General features: G+C 38.3%; 1 protein-coding gene across 1 annotated transcript; it reads left to right on the top strand.

The window, feature by feature from the left end:
• The first annotated feature begins 5400 nt into the window (after positions 1–5400).
• Positions 5401–20606, top strand: LOC132285820 (receptor-like protein kinase FERONIA). The gene is made up of 6 exons (XM_059788046.1): positions 5401–8179; positions 8545–8899; positions 19182–19317; positions 19454–19596; positions 19786–19909; positions 20060–20606. Exons 1-6 carry the CDS (start codon positions 5535–5537, stop codon positions 20464–20466), a joined length of 3810 nt encoding a protein of 1269 aa, XP_059644029.1. The 5' UTR covers positions 5401–5534; the 3' UTR covers positions 20467–20606.
• The last annotated feature ends 1158 nt before the right edge of the window (positions 20607–21764 follow it).

The following is a 21764-nucleotide window of genomic DNA, read 5'->3' as shown; positions in this document are numbered from 1 at the left end:
ATATACATGTCTATTGTTATTACGGTAAATGAGCATGCTTAGTGTTTGATGTGTTGTATGCTTCCATGATTATTTATTTAATTATTGTCTTGAAGAACAATGGATGCTATGGTTATAAATAAATAAATAAATAAATAAAAGGAATGTTTAGAAATTTTCATTAAATTGTGATGATAATGTAAATGGAAATGTGTGAAAACATATAGTTACATTAATGATTTGTAGCATGAAGTATTCATGCATCCATTGGGAAAGAGAAAGGGGGAAAAATAATTGTTAGAACAAATAAAATTATTTTGGGAAAAATATTTTCTAAAAGTGTTGCGAAAACCGGACACCTAAGAGGCGCCTAGTGGTCCGTGATGTTGGTGTAGTCTAGAAGAGAATGTAGTTGAGTTAACTAGGCCGGATGCGACGCCTTGGAGGTGCCTTGTGGTCGTGGATAGTTAACCAACCTTCCTTTTGTGACGCCATGGAGGTGTCTTGGGTCGGACTACACTAATGGTTTGGTTGTTGAAACGGAATTGTTTCGGAAATGGGGAGTGACATTTGCATAACATTGCACTTCATGACATCGTGGTAAAATTTGTGATTGATTGATATTTGTTATATACTTGTTATTGCGGTTAAGAATGGATGTTTTCCGATGGCATGATCCCGTTCACTTTTTTTATCTATTCATTGTATGGATTCACGGGGACATAAGAAGTGTGTCTTAGACACTTCCTAATGAGCTTATGCTCACCCCCTTATTTTTAACATTTTTTTTAGGATATGGAAAAGAGGTGGCGGACGACGGTCCACCACAGGTTTAGATGAGCTTGAAGACCCATTCTATTTTGTTCTTTTTTGTATTAGACTCTAATATTTTGTAAATGTAATATTAACTACCTTGTGACACTTTAGTTTAATTAGTATAATGTTGTAAGCTATGGACTTTAATTCTAGCTACATTTTATGGACTGTAATTTGATGTAACTTAAGTGGGTTCCATGTTTGGATGAGATAGAGGAACGGGACTTTTGTATGTATATAACCATTTTGGGAATGTAGTATAATATTTGAATTGTACGTTGGGACAGGATAAGTTAGATTTAAGGCCCAATGAGGCCATTGCATTTATTTTTTTTGTATTTCTACAGGTTGTTGAGGGACATTTTCTGCGGAAGTCATGCTGAAATTTTTATAGATTTTTATTATTATTTTGGTAATTATTCGAGTCGTTACAGAGACCGCCTTGTAGTCCAGTAAGAGTCCCTTAGTGTGGATATATATACCTATGGACTAGAAAGTTATTATTGAGTTATCTAGCATGTATCTGCATATCGGGTTTCTGTTTGGATTGTAGTTAGAATAGAACTTGCTCATGGCCTGACCTACTCTTATTTTTTTCAAGTGTTCGACGGTTCCCGACTTAGGACTTGTTTGTGCTGAGCAGAGACATTCACTCATTCTTTCAACTACGTAAGACTTTTACTTATGTTTTAGTTTTGGCTTTCCTTTAGTTCAGTTATTTATTTTCCAGCTGGAATATTATTAGGGGTCCACTAAATGGATTCCCAAATTGTAATCATATTGAAGGTTTTGGCAGTTTTGGATTATATAACTTTTATGGATTTTTATTTAGGTTCTTTTAGCCTTGCTTATTTATTTCTTAATTCTTTTTGTAATCGTGCTTGTTTAAATATTAATTGTTTGGTATCCCTCGAATCTGTGCTTGGACTCGATCACCCGTGGCTCTAGAATCGAAGGGTATCACAATTGGTGGTCAAAGGCTTTCAGCAGAAGGAAAGAATTTACTACACTAATATTTTTTCACCGATTGTGAAACTGACTACCATTAGGTCAATTCTCAACATTGTTGCAGCAGAGGATTTGCACCCAGAGCAGTTAGATGTCAAAACTGCTTTCCTCTATAGAGACCTAGAGGAGGAGATTTACATGCAGCAATCGGAGGGTTTCTCAGTCAAAGGAAAGGAGAAACTTGTGTACAAGTTGAAGAAAAGCTTGTACAGTTTGAAACAAGCCCCGAAACAGTGGTACAAGAAATTTAATGGGTTTATGCGAAGACATGGCTACAACAAATGCAGTGCTGACCATTGCTGCTACTTCAAGAGGTTTGAGACGAGTTACATCATATCCTACTTTATGTTGATGACATGTTAGTAGCTGGTTCTGATTTTCAAAAAATCAGCAAGTTGAAAAAACAGTTGTCTAGTGAATTTGAAATGAAAGATCTTGGTACAGTAAAGCAGATTCTTAGGATGAGTATTAACAGAGACAAACAAAAAGGTACTTTGCAGTTATCTTAGGCTGAGTATGTTGAACGGGTTCTGAAAAGGTTCAACATGAGTAATGCTAAGGCAGTGAATTCACCCTTAACTAATCACTTTCGATTATCCCAAGATCAGTGTCCAAAGACAGACAATGAGAGGAACTTCATGGCTATGATTTCGTTTGCCTCAGCCATTAGAAGTTTAATGTATACCATGGTTTGCACGAGACTAGGCATTACATATGCAGTGGGAGCTGTAAGCAAATTCATGATGAATCCAGGAAAGCTACACTGGGAAGCAGTGAAGTGGATATTGAGATATCTACAGGGTACCACAAACAGATGTCTATGTTTTAGAAGAGGCGAGATGAAGCTACAGGGATATGTAGATTCAGACTTTGCTGGTGAGATAGATCACAGAAGAAGTACTACTAGGTATGTTTTCACGGTAGGTATGACTACAGTTAGTTGGGTTTCATAGATACAGAAATTGTAGCGATATCTACTACAGAAGCAGAGTATGTTGCTATGACACAGGCTAGCAAGTAGATGATATGGTTACAGAATTTGCTGGCAAAGTTAGAATTCGAATAGGTGAAGAATGTTTTGCACAGTGATAGTCAGAGTGCTATACATCTGGCAAATAATTTAGTATTTCATTCGAGAACCAGGCATATAGGACTTCGGTATCACTTCATCAGATCTTTGCTGGAAGATGAGGTGTTGACACTTGAGAAAATACTTGGCACCAAGAATACGGCCGACATGTTAACCAAGACAATCACTACAGAGAAACTGAAGTTGTGCTAAACTTTAGTCGGTCTTCTAGCTCGAAGACATGAATAAGCCCACCGTTATCACTAGAGTTGAGTTACTTGTGCAAAATTCGCCAAGTGGGAGATTGTTAGAATATGGCTCATTTTTTTTAACATTTATGGCTGCCTTCTAGATGACAGCCACCCACCACTTGACTCTGCATTCCACCACTTGACTTTGCATTCCATTGGCCTTAATTCATGGCTATTTTTAAGGGATGTTGTCTCCTATTTTCAGCTATAAATAAGATGAAGAAGTTGAATGCAACTCATCACAACAATCACAACAACAAACAAGAGTTGAACAAAGCTCAGTAGCTAAGATTAGAGCAAAGCAGAGTGAGAGATAAGAAAGAAAAAGGAGATAAATACAATATGAGTATTTTTTAGAGAGTGAGCAAGAGAACACAGAGTGTGTTAGGCACTGAATGTTATACATTTTAGCCCCTTTACTTGCATGTTTTATTATCTTAATAGGAGTTTATTTGAGATTTTACATTATTTTATTATTTTTATTTATTTCAGGGCTTTAATTGTAAAATCAGTTAAGACTAGTGATTTCCTGAGTTTTAAAAGATGACATTCCATGGGATCGAGCAATATTAAAGATCCAAATCTAATTATACTTAGAAAATAGTCTAAAGAAGACACAAGTTGATGAGAATAGAAAGAAGAAAAAAAGGAAAAATCCTTTTCCAAAAAGGAAACTTTCGCCAAAGTTGGTAACTTGAACCCGTTTTGGTAATCTGGCCGTATCTTTCTCCTTGAGTGTCAAAATAGCTAAATTCTTAGTTAAGTTGAAAGGAAATTCGAAGAGTTACAATTTTGTATTTCACGATGATTCCATAAAACAGCTGTTTTCCTTGTCAAAATTGGGCTGGAAGTCTGTACGAATTTTGAAGTCCTTATTTGACAGAATTTTTATGTAATGTCTTATATATGAAAAAGGGAACTTTAGGGCTGATCTTTTATTATTTAAAGAGAGTCCTCTACAACATTGGAGGATAAAACAGAGGAGCTTGAGGCTGTGAATACAGAGGAATTTGAGGCTGAGATCAGAGAGGAGCATTCAGAAGAAGGAAGGGATCAATCCATGGCGATGAAGATGTCTTCCTCAACCATGAAGAATTCCATTCGAGTCATGCTTTGCTAAACGCTTTGCTAGGGTTGTAATGTAGCTCTAGCTTAGCACACTGGTTTGATTGTATTTAATTATTGGAGAACAATTTTTATCATGCATAATTGTGTAATCTATAGGATTTTATTGACTTTTCAATAAGAATCGGTTTTAGAGTTTTAATTCAATTACAAATATTTTTCTATCTTACCTTAGATATTTTAATCTTATGATTGAACACAACTCATTCGCTTCTTGTAGTTATGAATGAGATGATTACACAGTGGTATTTCTCAAAATATAATGTTAGAGATTTGATGGATTATGCCTAGAAAACATAGACCATGTTACACCCTAGAATAAAGTAGATAGGTAGATGGTTTATACCAATCGAAGAAAGTTCATGTTTAGCTTTAAATTATATTATTTTCTAGCTGAATTAATATGTGCTTGTAGCCATGATTAATTCCCTATGCATGTTATATGATATATCTCTAATAAATTGATATAATTGATTGGTGGAGCGATATTAATGGTGAAATCATACCCCTAGTTCTCTCTCTCTCTATTTTCTACATCTTATTTAATTATTGTTCTTTATTTTATTTTCTATTTAGTTAATTTAGAATTAATCATCACAATTCGATTATCCTACTTTCAATTCGATTATCCTACTTTCAAGTTAATTTGGAATTTAAGAAATTTGTTGACAAACTTATTTTACACAAGTCCCTTGGGTACGACACCTTTACAAGTAAACCCTATTTACAAAGATTCGTGTGCTTGCGAGTGGTACATATAAATCTTACTACTGAGTGTATTTTTCAAAAGTGAAAGAGAAATACACGGTGTATGCGTGTGTGGGATCTGCTGATTCACACCTTGTAATTATTCAACAAATATAGTGAATTTTTGGTGCGTGCCGTTGACGTAGGTAAAGTTAGCCGAATCACGTATAAATTATTGTTTTATAATTTTGTGCATGTTATTGTGCGTATTGATGGCAGGATCCTAAGGGAATTAGTGGCGTCTAATTCTCCCAACAATCACATTTTTAACTTTCTAGATAGATAATCTAGAATATATTTTTTACATATAAACACAGAGCAACTTCCATGAAAATTGCAGTCGGTCAATGAAGGTGAGTCGTGTGACAGTGATATCAAATAACTCTTTTTCAAACTCCTTTTTAATTTGGTGGAAAAGTCTGCCAAAGACATGTAAAGTCTTTCTAATTTGGCCCAAAGAATACTCTCTATTCCTCTCCTTCCCTTAGCAGTGGGAAGGACTCTCTTTGATTTTACCCAGAGAAACAAAAAAAAAAACCATGTACCGTTCTCATCTTAGAATCATCACCGGTGTCTACCTCTTCCACCTTCTTACGTTTACCGGCGCGAATGACTCGCCTGTCCAATATTATCCTGTAGATGACATTGCCGTTAACTGTGGCTCCTCTGGAAGTTCATCTACTTTTGATGGCCGGGAATGGGTCGGAGATATGGGTTCAACATTTACTTCACCGAAAGAAGCAGAAGGAAAATCAATAAGCTCATCAACAACTGTCCACCAATCACTTTTTGCCGATCCTGTTCCCTACATGACCGCTTGGATCTCTCGTGCTCCATTCACCTATACATTTCAACTCAGACCAGGTCAGAAATTCATCCGATTGCACTTCTATCCAACTTCATACCCTGGTTTTGAAAGATCTAAGGCCCATTTTACTGTTAAAGCTGGTCCTTACACCCTCCTCAGCAATTTCAGCGCCCCTCTTACTGCTGATGCTTTGGGTGTAAGTTATTTTGCAAAAGAATTCTGTTTGAACATCAAAGAAAGTCAAGTCTTCAACATAACATTCTTTCCATTTAAAAGTACTACTTCTTCATATGGTGATAATGTTTATGCTTTTATAAACGGAATTGAGATCGTTTCCATGCCTGCCGGTCTTTATTACACTCCAGATGGTGATTTGGGCGCTCATGTCGTTGGCAATAAGTTTTTTCGATACCATATTGATAATGACACTGCATTAGAGATGGTTTACCGGTTAAATGTTGGTGGGAAATTCATTTTAGCAGTAGAAGATTTGGGCATGTTTCGTATGTGGAATGAGGACAAAAATTACCTGTTACAATCAAGTTTTTTACAAGTCAATACAAGAAATATGATCACATACACAAACATACCCATATATTCTGCACCGCTTAAAGTTTATCAAACTGCATGGTCAATTGATTTGAACCAACAAACAAACCAAGTTTACAACTTCACGTGGAAATTACCAGTAGATTTGGGATTCAGATATTTAGTTAGGCTTCATTTTTGTGAGCTTGAATCCATCATCACTGAAAGCGGGCAAAAAAAGTTTGATCTCCTAATAAACAATAAGTTTATTGAGATTGATGCTGATGCGAGCAGTGGATATGGGGTTGCAGCATACAAGGACTATGTGGTCATGATGGAAGGAGACCGGATGGAGTGCAGACGTGATCTAATCATAACTTTGCAGCTGAATTATGAGTCGAGCACTAAAAAAGTTCATGCCACCCTCAAAGGTATAGAGATATTTAAGTTGAGCAACCCCGACAATAGTCTCGCCGGTGTGAATCCTGTTTTCACATCATATGCTGTGACATCTAGGACTCCAAGACTCCGAAAATTATTTTCAGCTTTTGGCATCAAAAATAAGATTGCAACGGGCATAATTATTGTACTCACTTTATTGAATTTCATTGTTTACCATTTAAATTGTTTAGAATCAAACTCTAGCAAAATAAAGAGCTCGTCGTCATTGGATGCGGAGGAGTTGCACCGACGCTTCTCACTTGTTGAGATCCAGTTGGCCACCAACAACTTTGATGATGGACTAGTCATTGGTAAAGGTGGATTTGGTAACGTGTATAAAGGGTTCATTGACAGGACAAGGTGTGTGGCCATAAAGCGGTTGAATTCGCAATCCAAACAAGGGGCTCACGAGTTTTGGGCTGAGATCAACACCCTTTCTATGCTTCGGCACAATCATCTCGTCTCTCTAATTGGCTATTGCGATGATTGTCAGGAGATGATCCTGGTCTACGAGTACATGGTCCATGGGACCCTTGCTGACCATCTCCACAAGGCTAGTATAAATGGTAGTGGCAGCTATCCTCTTTCTTGGGAACAACGACTAAACATCTGTATTGATGCTGCGCGTGGGTTGGAGTTCCTGCATACGAGTAGCGGTGCCCACCACAGTATCATACACCGCGATGTGAAGAGCTCAAACATTTTGTTGGATGAAAATTGGGTGGCTAAGATATCTGATTTTGGGTTGTGTAAAATGGACAATGCAGGCCAATCACACACCCACATTAGCACTGATATTAAAGGCACATTTGGGTACTTAGATCCAGAGTATTTCTTGACTCGTAGACTGACAAAGAAATCTGACGTGTACGCCTTTGGTGTGGTATTGTTTGAAGTATTGTGTGGGCGGCCGGCTGTTGATGTAAGACTTGAGCAGCGTGGTCTAGCCCTATGGGCCAAACATTGCATCAAAGAGGGAGAACTTGATCAAATAGTTGATCCCAGCGTGAGGGAGCAAATATCGCCTCGTTGTTTGAAAGTTTTTACCGAAATTGCCACCAAATGCTTGCACAATAATCCAAACGAACGGCTTACAATGGCTGATGTGGTGGCTGGCCTCGTGTATTCACTGCAGCCTGAGGAGAAGGCCTATTCTTATGCAGATCAAGAAATTGTTCTGCCAACTGAACGGCTTACAATGGCTGATGTGGTGGCTGGCCTCGTGTATTCACTGCAGCCTGAGGAGAAGGCCTATTCTTATGCAGATCACGAAATTGTTCTGCCAAGTAAACGGCTTACAATGGTTGATGTGGCGGCTGGCCTCGTGTATTCACTGCAGCCCGAGGAGAAGGCCTATTCTTATGCAGATCAAGAAATTGTTCTGCCAAGTGATGCCGGCCGACAAAGGTCTAGACATTACACTTTCCCAGTAATTTTAATGGAGTTTTATTTTTCTAAAATGAATGTCTTCCGTAGCTGCTAAATGTCATTTCGGCTCCATTTGTTTGGATAGAAAATATTTTTTTATTTTCTGATGTTTGGTTGTCGTAAAATATTTACGAAAAAAAAAAATTTAACAAAAATAATTTATCCGTCAATTTTTGGTAAGTAGAATCCATTCTGTATATTGTTAACTAGAATCCTATTTTGACCTCAGCGTCTTAACAATATTCAATTAATTATCTGGGTGTAATTATCTTTCTACTAGTTTTTTAATAGATAACGAAATTCATACCATTTTATTGCCCATACTTACTATAATCTGTATTCAGTTTTGCAAGTGGTGGGGATGAGGCATATCCAACTGGGCAGATCTTGCCCACCCCCAATTTAAGAATCTTCACACGTGCGGAATTGGAAGCAGCAACTGAATTTTTCACACGTGCTACAGAGTTGCATTGCGATAAGTTGCGAGCAAGTCGTTTCGGGAGAGTTTACAAGGGTTGGCTCGATGAGAGGGCGACATCTAAGAACGGTGGTAGAACAGTCATTGCCGTCAAGAAGTTGTATTATGAGATCATGCAACAATTTGTAGGGTGGCAGGCGACATCTAAGAACGGTGGTAGAACAGTCATTGCTGTCAAGAAGTTGTATTATGAGAGCATGCAACAATTTGTAGGGTGGCAGGTAGTTCAACTTTCCTCAATTTGTCATTTTACTTATTTGATCTTCTTGTGTGCTTTTAATTTGCCTTTCATAGCTTAATACTTGTCAAGTATTCAAGTTCAGAATCATAGACTAAAATTTAATTATTTCTTCTTTTCATGAATGCCTAAATTTCCTATATTTGTGCATTTCCATGTAAATGAATAGATGTTGATCAAGAAACGGTTTTCTAAAATGAATTAATGGTTTCACAATCTTGTTCAATCAACTGCTAATGGTTACCTAAAACAGTTTTTAATTGGAGTAATATGAAATTTGCCTTGGACTAAAACTTTATTGGGTTGGGTGGGGTTTGTGCAATCCAGGTACCTCTTGTCATCTCTATTTTTGTGAGATAATATTTCCTTCTCTCTAAATGGATGGGACTTTTAAACACTGGCACCATAAAGTGGCTTGATGATGGCTAAGGGCGGTTCTACTTTTTCACACGAAAAAGTAAAGTGGTCACTACCCATTTAAATTTTTGTTTAGGGTTTGTATTTCTTTCCGGTGTGTATGCATCTCTTGGGAGGGATAGAGGATGGTGGGGAAGGGTGGTTGTGTTCAGAAATATGTGTATCTCATTTTTATTATCATAAAACCCCAAGTCATGTGCATTTTTATGAGATGTAAATTTAGTACTGTTTCTTTGTCTTTTACCTTCTTGCATAGTAATTTATTTCTCTACTCTTTCTCTTCTCTATTGTCCTCATTCTTATAATATTGTTGTAGTATGAGAAGTGAAACCATTCCTCATATTTCTAGATTTCCTACCCATCCACGAGAATAATTTGGAAATGTTTTAACATTAATCAAGGTTCCCATTTGATAACTGTACGTTCTTTAAAGGCTATGTAGCACCTGTAGTTGGTTAAAAAAATTTGACAATCTAGCGCCAATTAGAAGTATTTAAATATTTTAAATATGGAAGATTAAAAGCTCCTTCAGGTATGTTTCTAATTTAAAACAGAAATTGCAGCCAAAGAGTTTAGTGAATCTAGTGAGAGTGGATTTTGGAATTAAATGACCACAGGTTCTTCTGTTTTATTAAATTTATAATTAAAACTTTCTGAAATTACAGAAAACACATCTGAAGTGCTGTTGTAAAACGATGATTGAAGTCAGAAGCCATCTTTTTTTGTCTTTCTAGTGTAGCATCAGGTGTTAGCTGCTATTCTGATTTCAATTATAAGACGAAAAGGTGTTGCAAAACCCCTTCTTCCTCCACTGTTCACTTAGAAGAAATAGAGAGAGAGAGAGAGAGAGAGAGAGAGAGAAGAAAGAAGAAAGAAGAAAGAAAAAGAAAAAGAAAAATTACGGATTGGGAACCACATAAACTGAAATGAATTGTTGGGTAAATGGCTGAAAGTTGTTATGGTGCAGTTTTAAGTTGGTTGCTCAATCAAAGATTCAGATGTGTGGGCATAATCTTCTGGTTTAAATATCAATTAGTTGGTTCTTGGTATCTGCAACCACTTTAAAAGGAGGTGTAAAGTTATTATTGTAATGACCCGATGTCAAAATCCTAAAAAAATTCGGCATAACCTCTCCTAAAAATAGGCCTTCAACAACCTGTCCCAATACACATAACACATAATATCATCCAGCATCCCATTCATCCGTTCGTTATACCTCAACATAGTCCCTCTCATGGTGGAACATCCACACACCAATTAATCTAAATTATCATAAATACAGTCCCAAAATACATGGTTAAGATTTAATGTCCCTATCTTATAACGTTACACGATACAATTGCATAGAAACATATACCATAATTCCATTAGTTTCATTTACATCAAACAAAAAATAAGCTCGTTCTTAAGTTACAAGGCCATGAATACTAACTTAGTTACATCCCCACAACTATGAATATACATAAAACGGTCAAAATACAAAATAGCAAACAACCTTCTAACAACTTTCAAGCTTGAGGTGAATTGTCGTCCACCGGTTCATTTCCAAGACCTGAAAAAAATAATATAAATAATAGGGTGAGCATAAAGCTCAGTAGGTGACACTTAAGACATAATTCTTGTGTCCTTGTGAATCCAAACAAAGCATAGGCCAATGGGAAATAGGGATCATGCAATATAGGGAATTAAAACAATATGCACGTCAATTCCAATTATAAACCATGCAGTACAATGAAATACAATGCATGCTAATGTCACTCCCCATTTTCATTTACAAAACCATCACTTTCAAATGTTAATACAGCCCGCCCTTTGGTAAACCCGCCGCGACACGAGAGGAGGATTGACTATCATCCCTAGACCTTTGGTAACCCCGCAGCGTCATCGAGGGGCCCGAATAGCTCAACCACGCTAGGGCGATTCCCTAGTCCCCTCTAGGTTATATTAACCTCCGGCCCGTTGGTAACCCCGCAGCGACCGAGTTTATCAAAACTATTTGACAAAACTCTACTCCCAAAATTTCCCCCATTTTCATTTCAAGACAAATTCTCCCATTTCATGCATCCCAATGACATGTGCATGGATGTACATATAATCTCAATATTATGACAATGGGAAATTTGGCACAATCTAAATAAACATGTTCTCATTAGTCATTTTTAGCATGTTAACACATAGTGGGCATGATAAAACAACATCTAAACATATTTTACACATGAAACAAGTCATAATCAAGCTCTTGAAAATTCTCTAAACATTATTCATACAATCATAGATACAATTAACTCCCAATTAAACATGTTTGACACAACAAGGAGGTGTAATTCACAATAGAACAAAAAAGGAGTGGATTAAGATGCCCCTACCTCAAAATGAGCAAAATCCCTAGAAATGGGTTCTTAAATTCGAGCTCCCAAAGAGGACCAAAAGCTGGAATTTCTGGTACTAGCACGTAGAGCTCGTTGTGCTCGTCGTTTTGCCTCAAACGGCACCTAAATCCGCCAAGAAATGAGGAAGAAATCAAGAGTGAAAGCTTGCAAAAGAAAAAGAAAAAAAAAGAAATACAAAGAAGCAGAGAGCTGCGAGAGAGAAGAAACAACAGAAAACAAATATAAAAAAAAAAAAAAAAAAAAAAAAAAAGGAAAAAAAACGTGGTCTTATGACCATTTAAACTTCGTGGGTCCCACACCTTTTTTTTTTTTTTTTCTCTTTTTCTTTTTCTTTTTAATTTACAGACATTACATTCTCCCTAACTTTAAAAGATTTCGTCCCCGAAATCAAGACATACTTGGAGAAGAAAACAATTCTGGATACTTGGAGCGAACCTCCTGTTCGAGCTCCCAAGTAGCCTTCTCGACTCCGTGGTGTCTCCAAAGGACTTTCACCATTGGTATCGTCTTGTTCCTTAACACTTTTTGTTGTGTGTCAAGAATCTGAACTGGTCCTTCCTCGTAGGGAACATCCTTATCAATGTCTACATCAACCCAACTCAAAATGTGAGATGAATCTGGCTCGTACTTCCGTAACATCGATACATGGAAAACATTGTGGACCCTATCCAACTGTGGTGGCAAAGCAAGTCTGTAGGCAACCTCTCCTACACGGTCCAAAATCTCAAACGGTCCAATGAATCGTGGCGACAACTTGCTACTTTTCCCGAATCTCATCAATCCCTTCCGTGGAGAAACCCATAAAAAAACATGGTCTCCCACCTCAAAGGATAAAGACCGTCTCCACTTATCCGCATAACTCTTCTGTCGGCTCTGAGCTGTAAGTAACCTCTGTCTTATCAACTTAATCTTCTCAGTAGTCTCAAGTATAATGTCGGGTCCTAAGGCAGCTGTCTCGCCTACCTCAGTCCAACAAACAGGAGACCTACAAGGTCTACCATACAACGCCTCAAATGGAGCCATCTGAATGCTCGCCTGATAACTGTTGTTGTAGGCAAATTCAATAAGTGGAAGGTGATCCTCCCAACTACCACCTAAGTCAAGCACACATGCTCGAAGCATGTCCTCCAAAATCTGGATAGTACGCTCTGACTGACCGTCAGTCTATAGATGGAATGCCGTACTCAGATGCAACGCTGAGCCAAATGCTGCTTGAAGTCCTTCCCAGAACTTCGAAGTGAACTTAGCATCCCTATCTGACACAATGGTTACAGGAACTCCATGTAACCTTACAATCTCCTTCACATAAAGAACACCAAGCTTCTCTGCATCATCTGTTGCCTTAATAGGCAAAAAGTGAGCCGTCTTGGTCAATCTGTCAATGATGACCCATACGGACTCATTGCCCCTTTGTGACTTTGGAAGACCTGTCACAAAATCCATAACAATATGCTCTTATTTCCATTGCATTATAGGTAATAGTTGCAACAAACCGGCTGGTCTCTGATGCTCAGCCTTCACCTACTGACAGGTAAGGCATCTAGCCACAAAATATGCAACATCTTTCTTCATCACGTTCCACCAATACTGACGTCTCAAATTGTAATACATCTTGGTACCACATGGATGAACTGAAAAGCGGGAAGTGTGAAACTCCCGTAAGACGTCCTCACGACAAACCGTAGGAACCACCAACAAACCCCTGAACTATAGACCCCCATCTGTATACAAGGCCCAATCTTTCACTATCTCACCACTGGAGATCAAAGCGTGAATGTCATCTAAATCCAGGATCTGTCTCTGTGACTCAATCACTCGTACAACAAGAGTAGGCTGAGCCACAAGACTAAACAAGAATGCTGGCTCACTGTCAACATCGTCATCAAAATAATACAATCCCATCTCTGCCAAATCCTTAAGCATCTTCCACTTCCGAATAGCCAGACAGGCCAAAGTTCCACGAGATTTTCGACTTAAGGCATCTGCTACCACATTTGCCTTGCCTGGATGATACTGTAAGTCAAAATTGTAGTCTTCCAAGAATTCAACCCATCTTCTCTGTCTATTGTTCAAGTCCTTTTGGGAGAAAAGGTACTTGAGACTTTTATAATCCGAGTACACCTCGAATCTCTCACCATACAAGTAATGTCTCCAACATTTCAAGGCAAATACAACTGCCGCTAACTCCAAATCATGAGTAGGGTAGTTATATTTGTGAGTCTTCAACTGTCGAGACCCATAAACCATTACTCTACCATCCTGCATCAACACACACCCTAAACCATCACGTGAAACATCACAATAGATCACATAACCCAAGCCACGCTCAGGTATCACCAACATTGGAGCCGTAGTCAACCTTGTTTTCAATTCCTGGAAAGATGACTCACAAGCTTCATTCCATGCAAACTTAATCTCTTTCCGGGTTGAACGGGTCATAGACGCTGCAAAATGGGTGAAATCTTTCACAAATCTCCGGTAGTAACCCGCTAGACCAAGAAAACTACGGATCTCAAACACATTCTTGGGTTGCTCCCAATTCAAAACAGCTTCAATCTTTGATGGATCAACTGACACTCCGCCTTCTGAAACAACATGTCCCAAAAACTTCACCTCTTGTAGCCAAAACTCACATTTCTCATATTTGGCATACAACTGGTGCTCCCGCAAAATCTGTAAAACAATATTTAAATGGATCTCGTGCTTCTCCCGAGATCGTGAATACACAAGAATATCATCCACGAAAACTACCACAAACTGGTCCAAGTAATCGTGAAAGACGCGGTTCATTAAGTCCATGAATGCCGCTGGAGCACTAGTCAAGCGAAAAGGCATAACAAGGAACTCATAGTGTCCATACCGTGTACGGAATGCTGTCTTCGGGATATCCTCATCCCTAACCCGCAACTGATAATAGCCAGACCTCAAGTCAATCTTGGAGAAACAACTGGCTCCCCTCAACTGATCAAATAAATCATCTATCCTTGGCAAAGGATACTTGTTCTTAATGGTGGCACGATTCAACTTCCGATAATCGATGCACAACCTCAAAGAACCATCTTTCTTCTTAGCAAACAAAACCGGTGCGCCCCATGGTGACACACTCGGTCGGATGAAACCTTTCATCCTCAAATCATCAAGCTGTCTTTTTAATTCCTTCAATTCAACTGGTGCCATACAATACGGTGCCATAGAAATCGGCGTGATATCGGGCATCAAGTCAATAGTAAACTCTACTTCTCAGTGTGGAGGCAACTCTGTCAAATCCTCCGGAAACACATCCAGAAAAATCACGAACAACTGAAGGATAATCTTCTTCCACAACATCATCCTCTTTGGCTATAAGGCTAGCCAAAAAGTAATCACCACGACTCTGTCCACGAATTCCATAAAATGATGAAATGTGGGAATCACTCCGATCTCCCACGAAAAAAGAAACAGTCTCCCTCGGGAGTACAAACTGTAACCCTTCCTCTGAAACAGTCGATCATGGCATGAAAGGAAGCTAACCAATCGATCCCAAAAATGACATCAAAGCTAGTCATCTCCAGGAGAATAAGGTCAAACACAAAAGTCCACCCGGCTATCACAATGGAACAGTCCCTCACGACTCAGCTCAAAGACACTGAAACTCCAACTAGCGTATCAACACACAACGCCCAATCCATAAAACTGACCTCTAACCCCGATGCAAGTGCAAATGATGATGAAATGAAAGAATGAGATGCACCAAAATCAAACAAAACACGGGCCCACGAACCAAACACTGAAAATATACCTCGGAGAACTGAAGATCCAGCAGATGCATCAGTCGGTGCAAGGGCAAATACACGCCCCTACGGTGCCTGTGCCTGTGAATTACTAATCTGAAAACCAGACTGTTGTGCCGACACAGTAGGAGTATCCCTCCTAGCTGGTCGTGAACCCTGAGAAGATAAGGCAGGCTGTGGTGGTGGCGGCAGTGGTTTGAAACCTGATTGAACCGTAGCCGACTGTAACGGCCTCTGCCGTGACCCTCTGCCACTAGTGGTGCCTGCTTCCTGACTCAGACAGTCCCGAATCAAATGGCCCTGCTGGCCACACCCATAACAAGCCTTAGGAGCTGAAGAAACTGAAGTCAATCTCATGGGACAACTGGACTTGTAATGCCCAAGCTGCTGACATTGATAACAAACAACTCTACCCTTGTCAGATCCAACTGGCATAGGAGTGGTAAGAACAGATCGTGTAGATTGCTGCCCCTGAAACTGAAATAAACCACTTTTGTTCTTCTTCCAAGAAGATCCTTCTGAGGATGGCCCTACACCCCTTTTCTGCTTCCACTGTTCTCTTCTCGTATCCTTATCTCTGTTATCCGCTTCTAACATTAAAGCCCTTTTCCACTGCTTCAGAATATACCTTGATGAACTGTGTCGTGATCAACGGCCTCATCCGATCATTAAGACCAGAAACAAACTTCCGAGTCTTGTTAACTTCATCTCTCACAATTTCTGGAGCAAAGCGAGAAAGTGAAGTGAACTTGTTTTCATATTCTGCCACTAACATACTCCCTTGGATAAGGTTATGAAACTGGTCTTGTAACTCCCATCTTTTGGAAAGCGGAAAGTACTTTTCATAAAACAATTCCTTAAACTTGTCCCAACTCATCTCCTCCACCTTATACCGGCTCGTAACCGACTTCCACCATAATTTGGCATCCTTAGCAAACTTATAAGTAGCTAGGATGATCTTCAAATGATCCTCCATCACATCCATTGAAATCAATTGAGTTTCAACTTGCTCCATGTAGTCATCTGCTATCATTGGATCCGCACCGCCCTCAAACATAACCAGCATCAGCTGAGAAAACCCCTTAATAATCTTGAGACGCTTCTAAGCTGGCGTCTCCTCAACTTGAACTGTAGGTTGTGGTGCCGACTGCGACTGAGCAGCAATCGTTGCCCTCACGACATTTTGCAACAAACGATTCAACTCCAGTGCCACAGAACCTTCACCCACTTCGACGGGTGCTCTCGCCAACATCACCCCTAGTCGGCCTGGAGCCAACTTCCCTTTGTTCCTCCGCCATGACATCGTGCTACAAAACGAGAAAACGGTTCAATGACATAACACTAAAGTCCACTATAGACAACTCAACGTGAAATGATGTCGTAATGACACTTAGCATGCAAAACCATGCAAGAAACATTTTACCATAGACATTTAAGCACGTAAGCACATAAGCAGTTAAGCATGCTTGTTCAAGTAATAAGCAAGTAGCAAATAGTCAATACACAATGAAATCAACATCCCACGCAATCCTATGTAGGCCTCTACCCGTCGTCCTAATGGTTTTCGAACCATGGGCTCTGATACCAAATTTGTAACGACCCTAGCTGATGCCAAAATTTAAAAAAAAAATCGGCATAACCTCCCCTAAAAATGGGCCTTCAACAACTTGTCCCAATACACAAAACATATAATATCATCCAGCATCCCATTCATCCGTTCATTATACCTCAACATAGTTCCTCTTATGGTGGAACATCCACACACCAATTAATCTAAATTATCATAATTACATTTCCAAAATACATGGTTAAGATTTAAAGTCCCTGTCTTACAACATTACATGATACAATTGCATGGAAACATATACCATAATTCCATTAGTTTCATTTACATCAAACAAAAGATAAGTTCGTTCTTAAGTTACAAGGCCATGAATACTAACTTAGTTACATTCCCACAACTATGAATATACATAAAACGGTCAAAATACAAAATAGCAAACAACCTTCTAATAACTTTCAAGCTTGAGGTGGATTGTCGTCCACCGGTTCATTTCCAAGACCTGACAAAAATAATATAAATAGTAGGGTGAGCATAAAGCTCAATAGGTGACACTTAAGACACAATTCTTATGTCATTGTGAATCCAAACAAAGCATTGGCCAATGGAAATAGGAATCATGCAATATAGGGAATTAAAACAATATGCACGTCAATGCCAATTATAAACCATGCAGTGCAATGAAATGCAATGCATGCTAATGTCACTCCCCATTTTCATTCACAAAACCATCACTTTCAAATGTTAATACAACCCGCCCTTTGGTAACCCCGCCGCGACACGAGAGGAGGATTGGCTATCGTCCCTAGACCTTTGGTAACCCCGCAGCGTCATCGAGGGGCCCGAATAGCTCAACCACACTAGGGCGACTCCCTAGTCCCCTCTAGGCTATATTAACCTCCGGCCCGTTGGTAACCCCGCAGCGACCGGGTTTATCAAAACTATTTGACAAAACTCTTCTCCCAAAATTTCTCCCATTTTCATTTCAAGACAAATTCTCCCATTTCATGCATCCCAATGACATGTGCATGGATGTACATATAACCTCAATATTATGACAATGGGAAATTTGGCACAATCTAAATAAACATGTTCTCATTAGTCATTTTTAGCATGTTAACACATAGTGGGCATGATAAAATAACATCTAAACATATTTTACACATGAAACAAGTCATAATCAAGCTCTTGAAAATTCTCTAGACATCATTCATACAATCATAGATACAATTAACTCCCAATTAAACATGTTTGACACAACAAGGAGGTGTAATTCACAATAGAACAAGAAAGGAGTGGATTAAGATGCCCCTACCTCAAAATGAGCAAAATCCCTAGAAATGGGTTCTTAAAGTCGAGCTCCCAAAGAGGACCAAAAGCTGCAAATTCTGGTACTAACACGTAGAGCTCGTCGTGCTCGTCGTTTTACCTCAAACGGCACCTAAATCTGCCAAGAGATGAGGGAGAAATCAAGAGTGAAAGCTTGCAAAAGAAAAAGAAAAAAAAAAAAAAAGAAATACAAAGAGGCAGAGAGCTACGAGAGAGAAGAAACAACAGAGAACAAAAAAAAAAAAAAAAAAAAAAAAAAAAAAAAAAAAAAAGGAAAAAAAAAACGTGGTCTTATGACCACTTAAACTTCTTGAGTCCCACACATTTTTTTTTTTTTCTCTTTTTCTTTTTCTTTGTAATTTACAGACATTACAATTATATACTAAAAAAGTTATTAATGTGATTTTCTATTCTTTCTTGGAAATTTTGATTATGTGAGAAGTGATATTATTAATCTTAAATTCTTATTTAATGACACCAATGGGTTGATCTAGTTGGAAAATACTTGGGCCCTAGTGCCTCATGTAGCATCAAGTTTTAGGATCGATTCCTACTAAGTGCAAACAATTCCTTGGAAGAGGTGTGTGAGTTCCAACTAGAAAAAAAATAAATTCTTATTTAAAGGGGCTAATATTTATAAGTTCTTAATGCTCTACTGCGTTGAATTTACTCTTCCCCCCTTGACATGTGGAGAACTAGTTATTTTTTCACCATTTTTATTTTTGTTTTTAATAAATGGAATTTATAGTAGTTCTCCTAAATGCTGTAATGTATTTGTTTTTTCATTTATTTCTGCAGTCTATGGTGAATTTCCTAGGAAGGCTTTCTCATCCTAACATTGTTAAGTTGCTGGGATACTGTTGGGAGGATGGAGAGCTACTCCTTGTCCATGAATTCATGCAAAAGGGTAGCTTGGAGAAACACCTTTTTGGAAGTAAGACTCTGTGTGCGCGCGTGTACGAATTAATGCAAATGTCCTAACATTAGTCAATATTAACACACTTTTCTTCTAAAAATTAGTTGAACTCATTTAGTTGGTTCACTCAACACCAATGCTTTGACTAGTGCAGGGGGATTATCTGTTCAGTCACTTCCATGGGGCATACGGTTTAAGATTTTAATGGGAGCAGCTCGGGGCCTGGAATTCTTACACACATCAGAAAAACAAATAATTTATAGTAACTTCAAGACATCAAATATATTGCTTGATGCGGTAAGTTATGTGCAGTCAACACTATGCAATTTACCCCAATAAAACCTGGACCCTTTCTAACCTACCACATTATTGGGGGGAAAGGAAAGCTGATGTAATTGATTGTAAAATAAGTGTTTATCAATTAGATCCTATGCAATAAACTGATTCTATCTTTTTTTTCATTTGTTGTCGTTTTTTTTTTTCCAGTGTTATAATGCCAAGATATCAGACATTGGTATGGCAAAAGTGGGCTCCTCTAATGGTGAAATCTATGAGGTACCATGGCTTATCGGCCCATATGTCTATGCTGCACCCGAATATATTGCCACAGGTAACCCCCTGAACCTTTTTGAGCTTCGTTGCTTCTATGGCTAAATGTTGATCAGAATCAAAGTTTTGGCCTTTGCATGATCTAAAGCCACTTGAGCTTGGCCAACTAAATAAATGGTGTCATGTTACTGATATCATGCTTATTTAACAGGATATCCGGATGTAAAGAGCGACTTGTATGGTTTTGGCGTTGTATTGGTTGAAATGCTAACTGGGTTGCGGGCACTTGACACAAACCGTCCAAATGGGAAACGCTATCTGGTTGACTGGATCAAACCATATTTTAAGAAAAAAATGAAGTTGAAGGATGTAATGGACTCCCGGTTTGAAGGGAAATATCCTTCCAGAGCCGCTACACAAATGATTCAACTTGCTCTAAGATGTCTTGAACGTGAACCCAAATACAGGCCATCAATTAAAGAAGTTGTGGAGAATCTAGAATTGATTGAAACCATTAATGAAAAACCAGAGTCAAGCCTAGCAACCTTTGCACCATCGTCCTCCACCTCACCCAAGGGTAAGATAAAAATCAAGCCTAGCCACACTGAGCCCCACTAGTGTGAAGACTTTGATACTGCACTTCCTATGAAGAGCTATTTGCATAGATGTTTTTGTTGGTTGTTTCTTACACCCTTCGAGTCCCCTATTTCCTCTATTATTCAATGTCTTGATATATATAATGGAGTTTTGTTGTTGTAGTGGTGATTTGTGTTAAGCATTTGAGAATTTTAGCGGTAAAACTATACTTATTTCTGTGGTTTGTTGAGACATCATTGTTTATGCATTGGGGGAATTTATTAGGAGTGACAATTAGGGCTCCCAATGGCTGCGGCCTTATATGGCTTAAATCAAGACTTGGACTTAATTTCAAGGTTTCTTTCCTTGATTCGTTTTTTGTGTTAACTTATATTATCCAAAATTGATCCAAATATTATCCAAAATTGGTCCCTGCCAGCTTACATTGCAAGTGATGGATCATGGAGGGGAAAGGGTGTTGCTCTCTAGGGGGCAATTTCATCATTTTAATGAAGACCTATAAATGCATCACGGGCATTTCAGGCTAAATCAGAACCAAATTGATTCCAATCGTTTCTAAAAAATTGGAATCGTTGATACTTTATTTTGAACTGAACCAAATCGTGAAAGACCGATTTAGTTTGGTTTCAAACCATGATTCCAACGGTTCTATAGTTTCTTTCATATTTTAAAAGTTCCAATAGCCGTATCAATAAATTCATGAAAAAAAAAATAAGAATAGTAATAATCTTTCCCAGCACTTGGTATATTTTCAACATAAATAATTTTCAGAAAAAAAAGATGGAGAGATTGTTTAGATACTGCAAACATTCCCTAAGATAAGTTAGTTATTGAAAGCATTACAACTTGATTAACTTGTATCTAACTCTACAACTTGAATTAACCGATACCCAACTCCAAATCAGACGACGAGATGGTATATATATTTTCAATTGAAGATTCATATGTCAATTATAAATTTAAGATTTATTTGAATTAATTAAGGATATGAAATTGTGATAATCTGAATTTTTAAGATTTATATTTATTTCATGATTTTTAATTGTCATAATTAATACCCAATTGAGATATCTAATGGGTTGATTTTATGATTCATGTGTATATAGATTCCTAAGGAGATGAGGAGAATTGAAATGGAAATTGGTGGGTGGCGGGTCCCACAAGGGTTAATGGGTTTGATATTTTGATTATATATATATATATATTCTATGCTAAAGGAAGTAGGTGGCAGCCGAAAATCAATCGGAAGATAGAAAGGAAAATTGTGAGGGAATGGTGATGATTATTTTCGTGGGACCCACTTGGATTTTCTTTTACCC

The sequence above is a fragment of the Cornus florida genome, unplaced genomic scaffold (assembly GCF_030987335.1).
Source record: "Cornus florida cultivar Cherokee Brave unplaced genomic scaffold, ASM3098733v1 CherokeeBrave_3.0.0_Hap2_Chr11, whole genome shotgun sequence".
NCBI classification, from domain to species: domain Eukaryota; kingdom Viridiplantae; phylum Streptophyta; class Magnoliopsida; order Cornales; family Cornaceae; genus Cornus; species Cornus florida.
The sequence above is the reverse complement of the archived record's forward strand: the minus strand, read 5'-3'. Positions and strand labels throughout refer to the sequence as shown.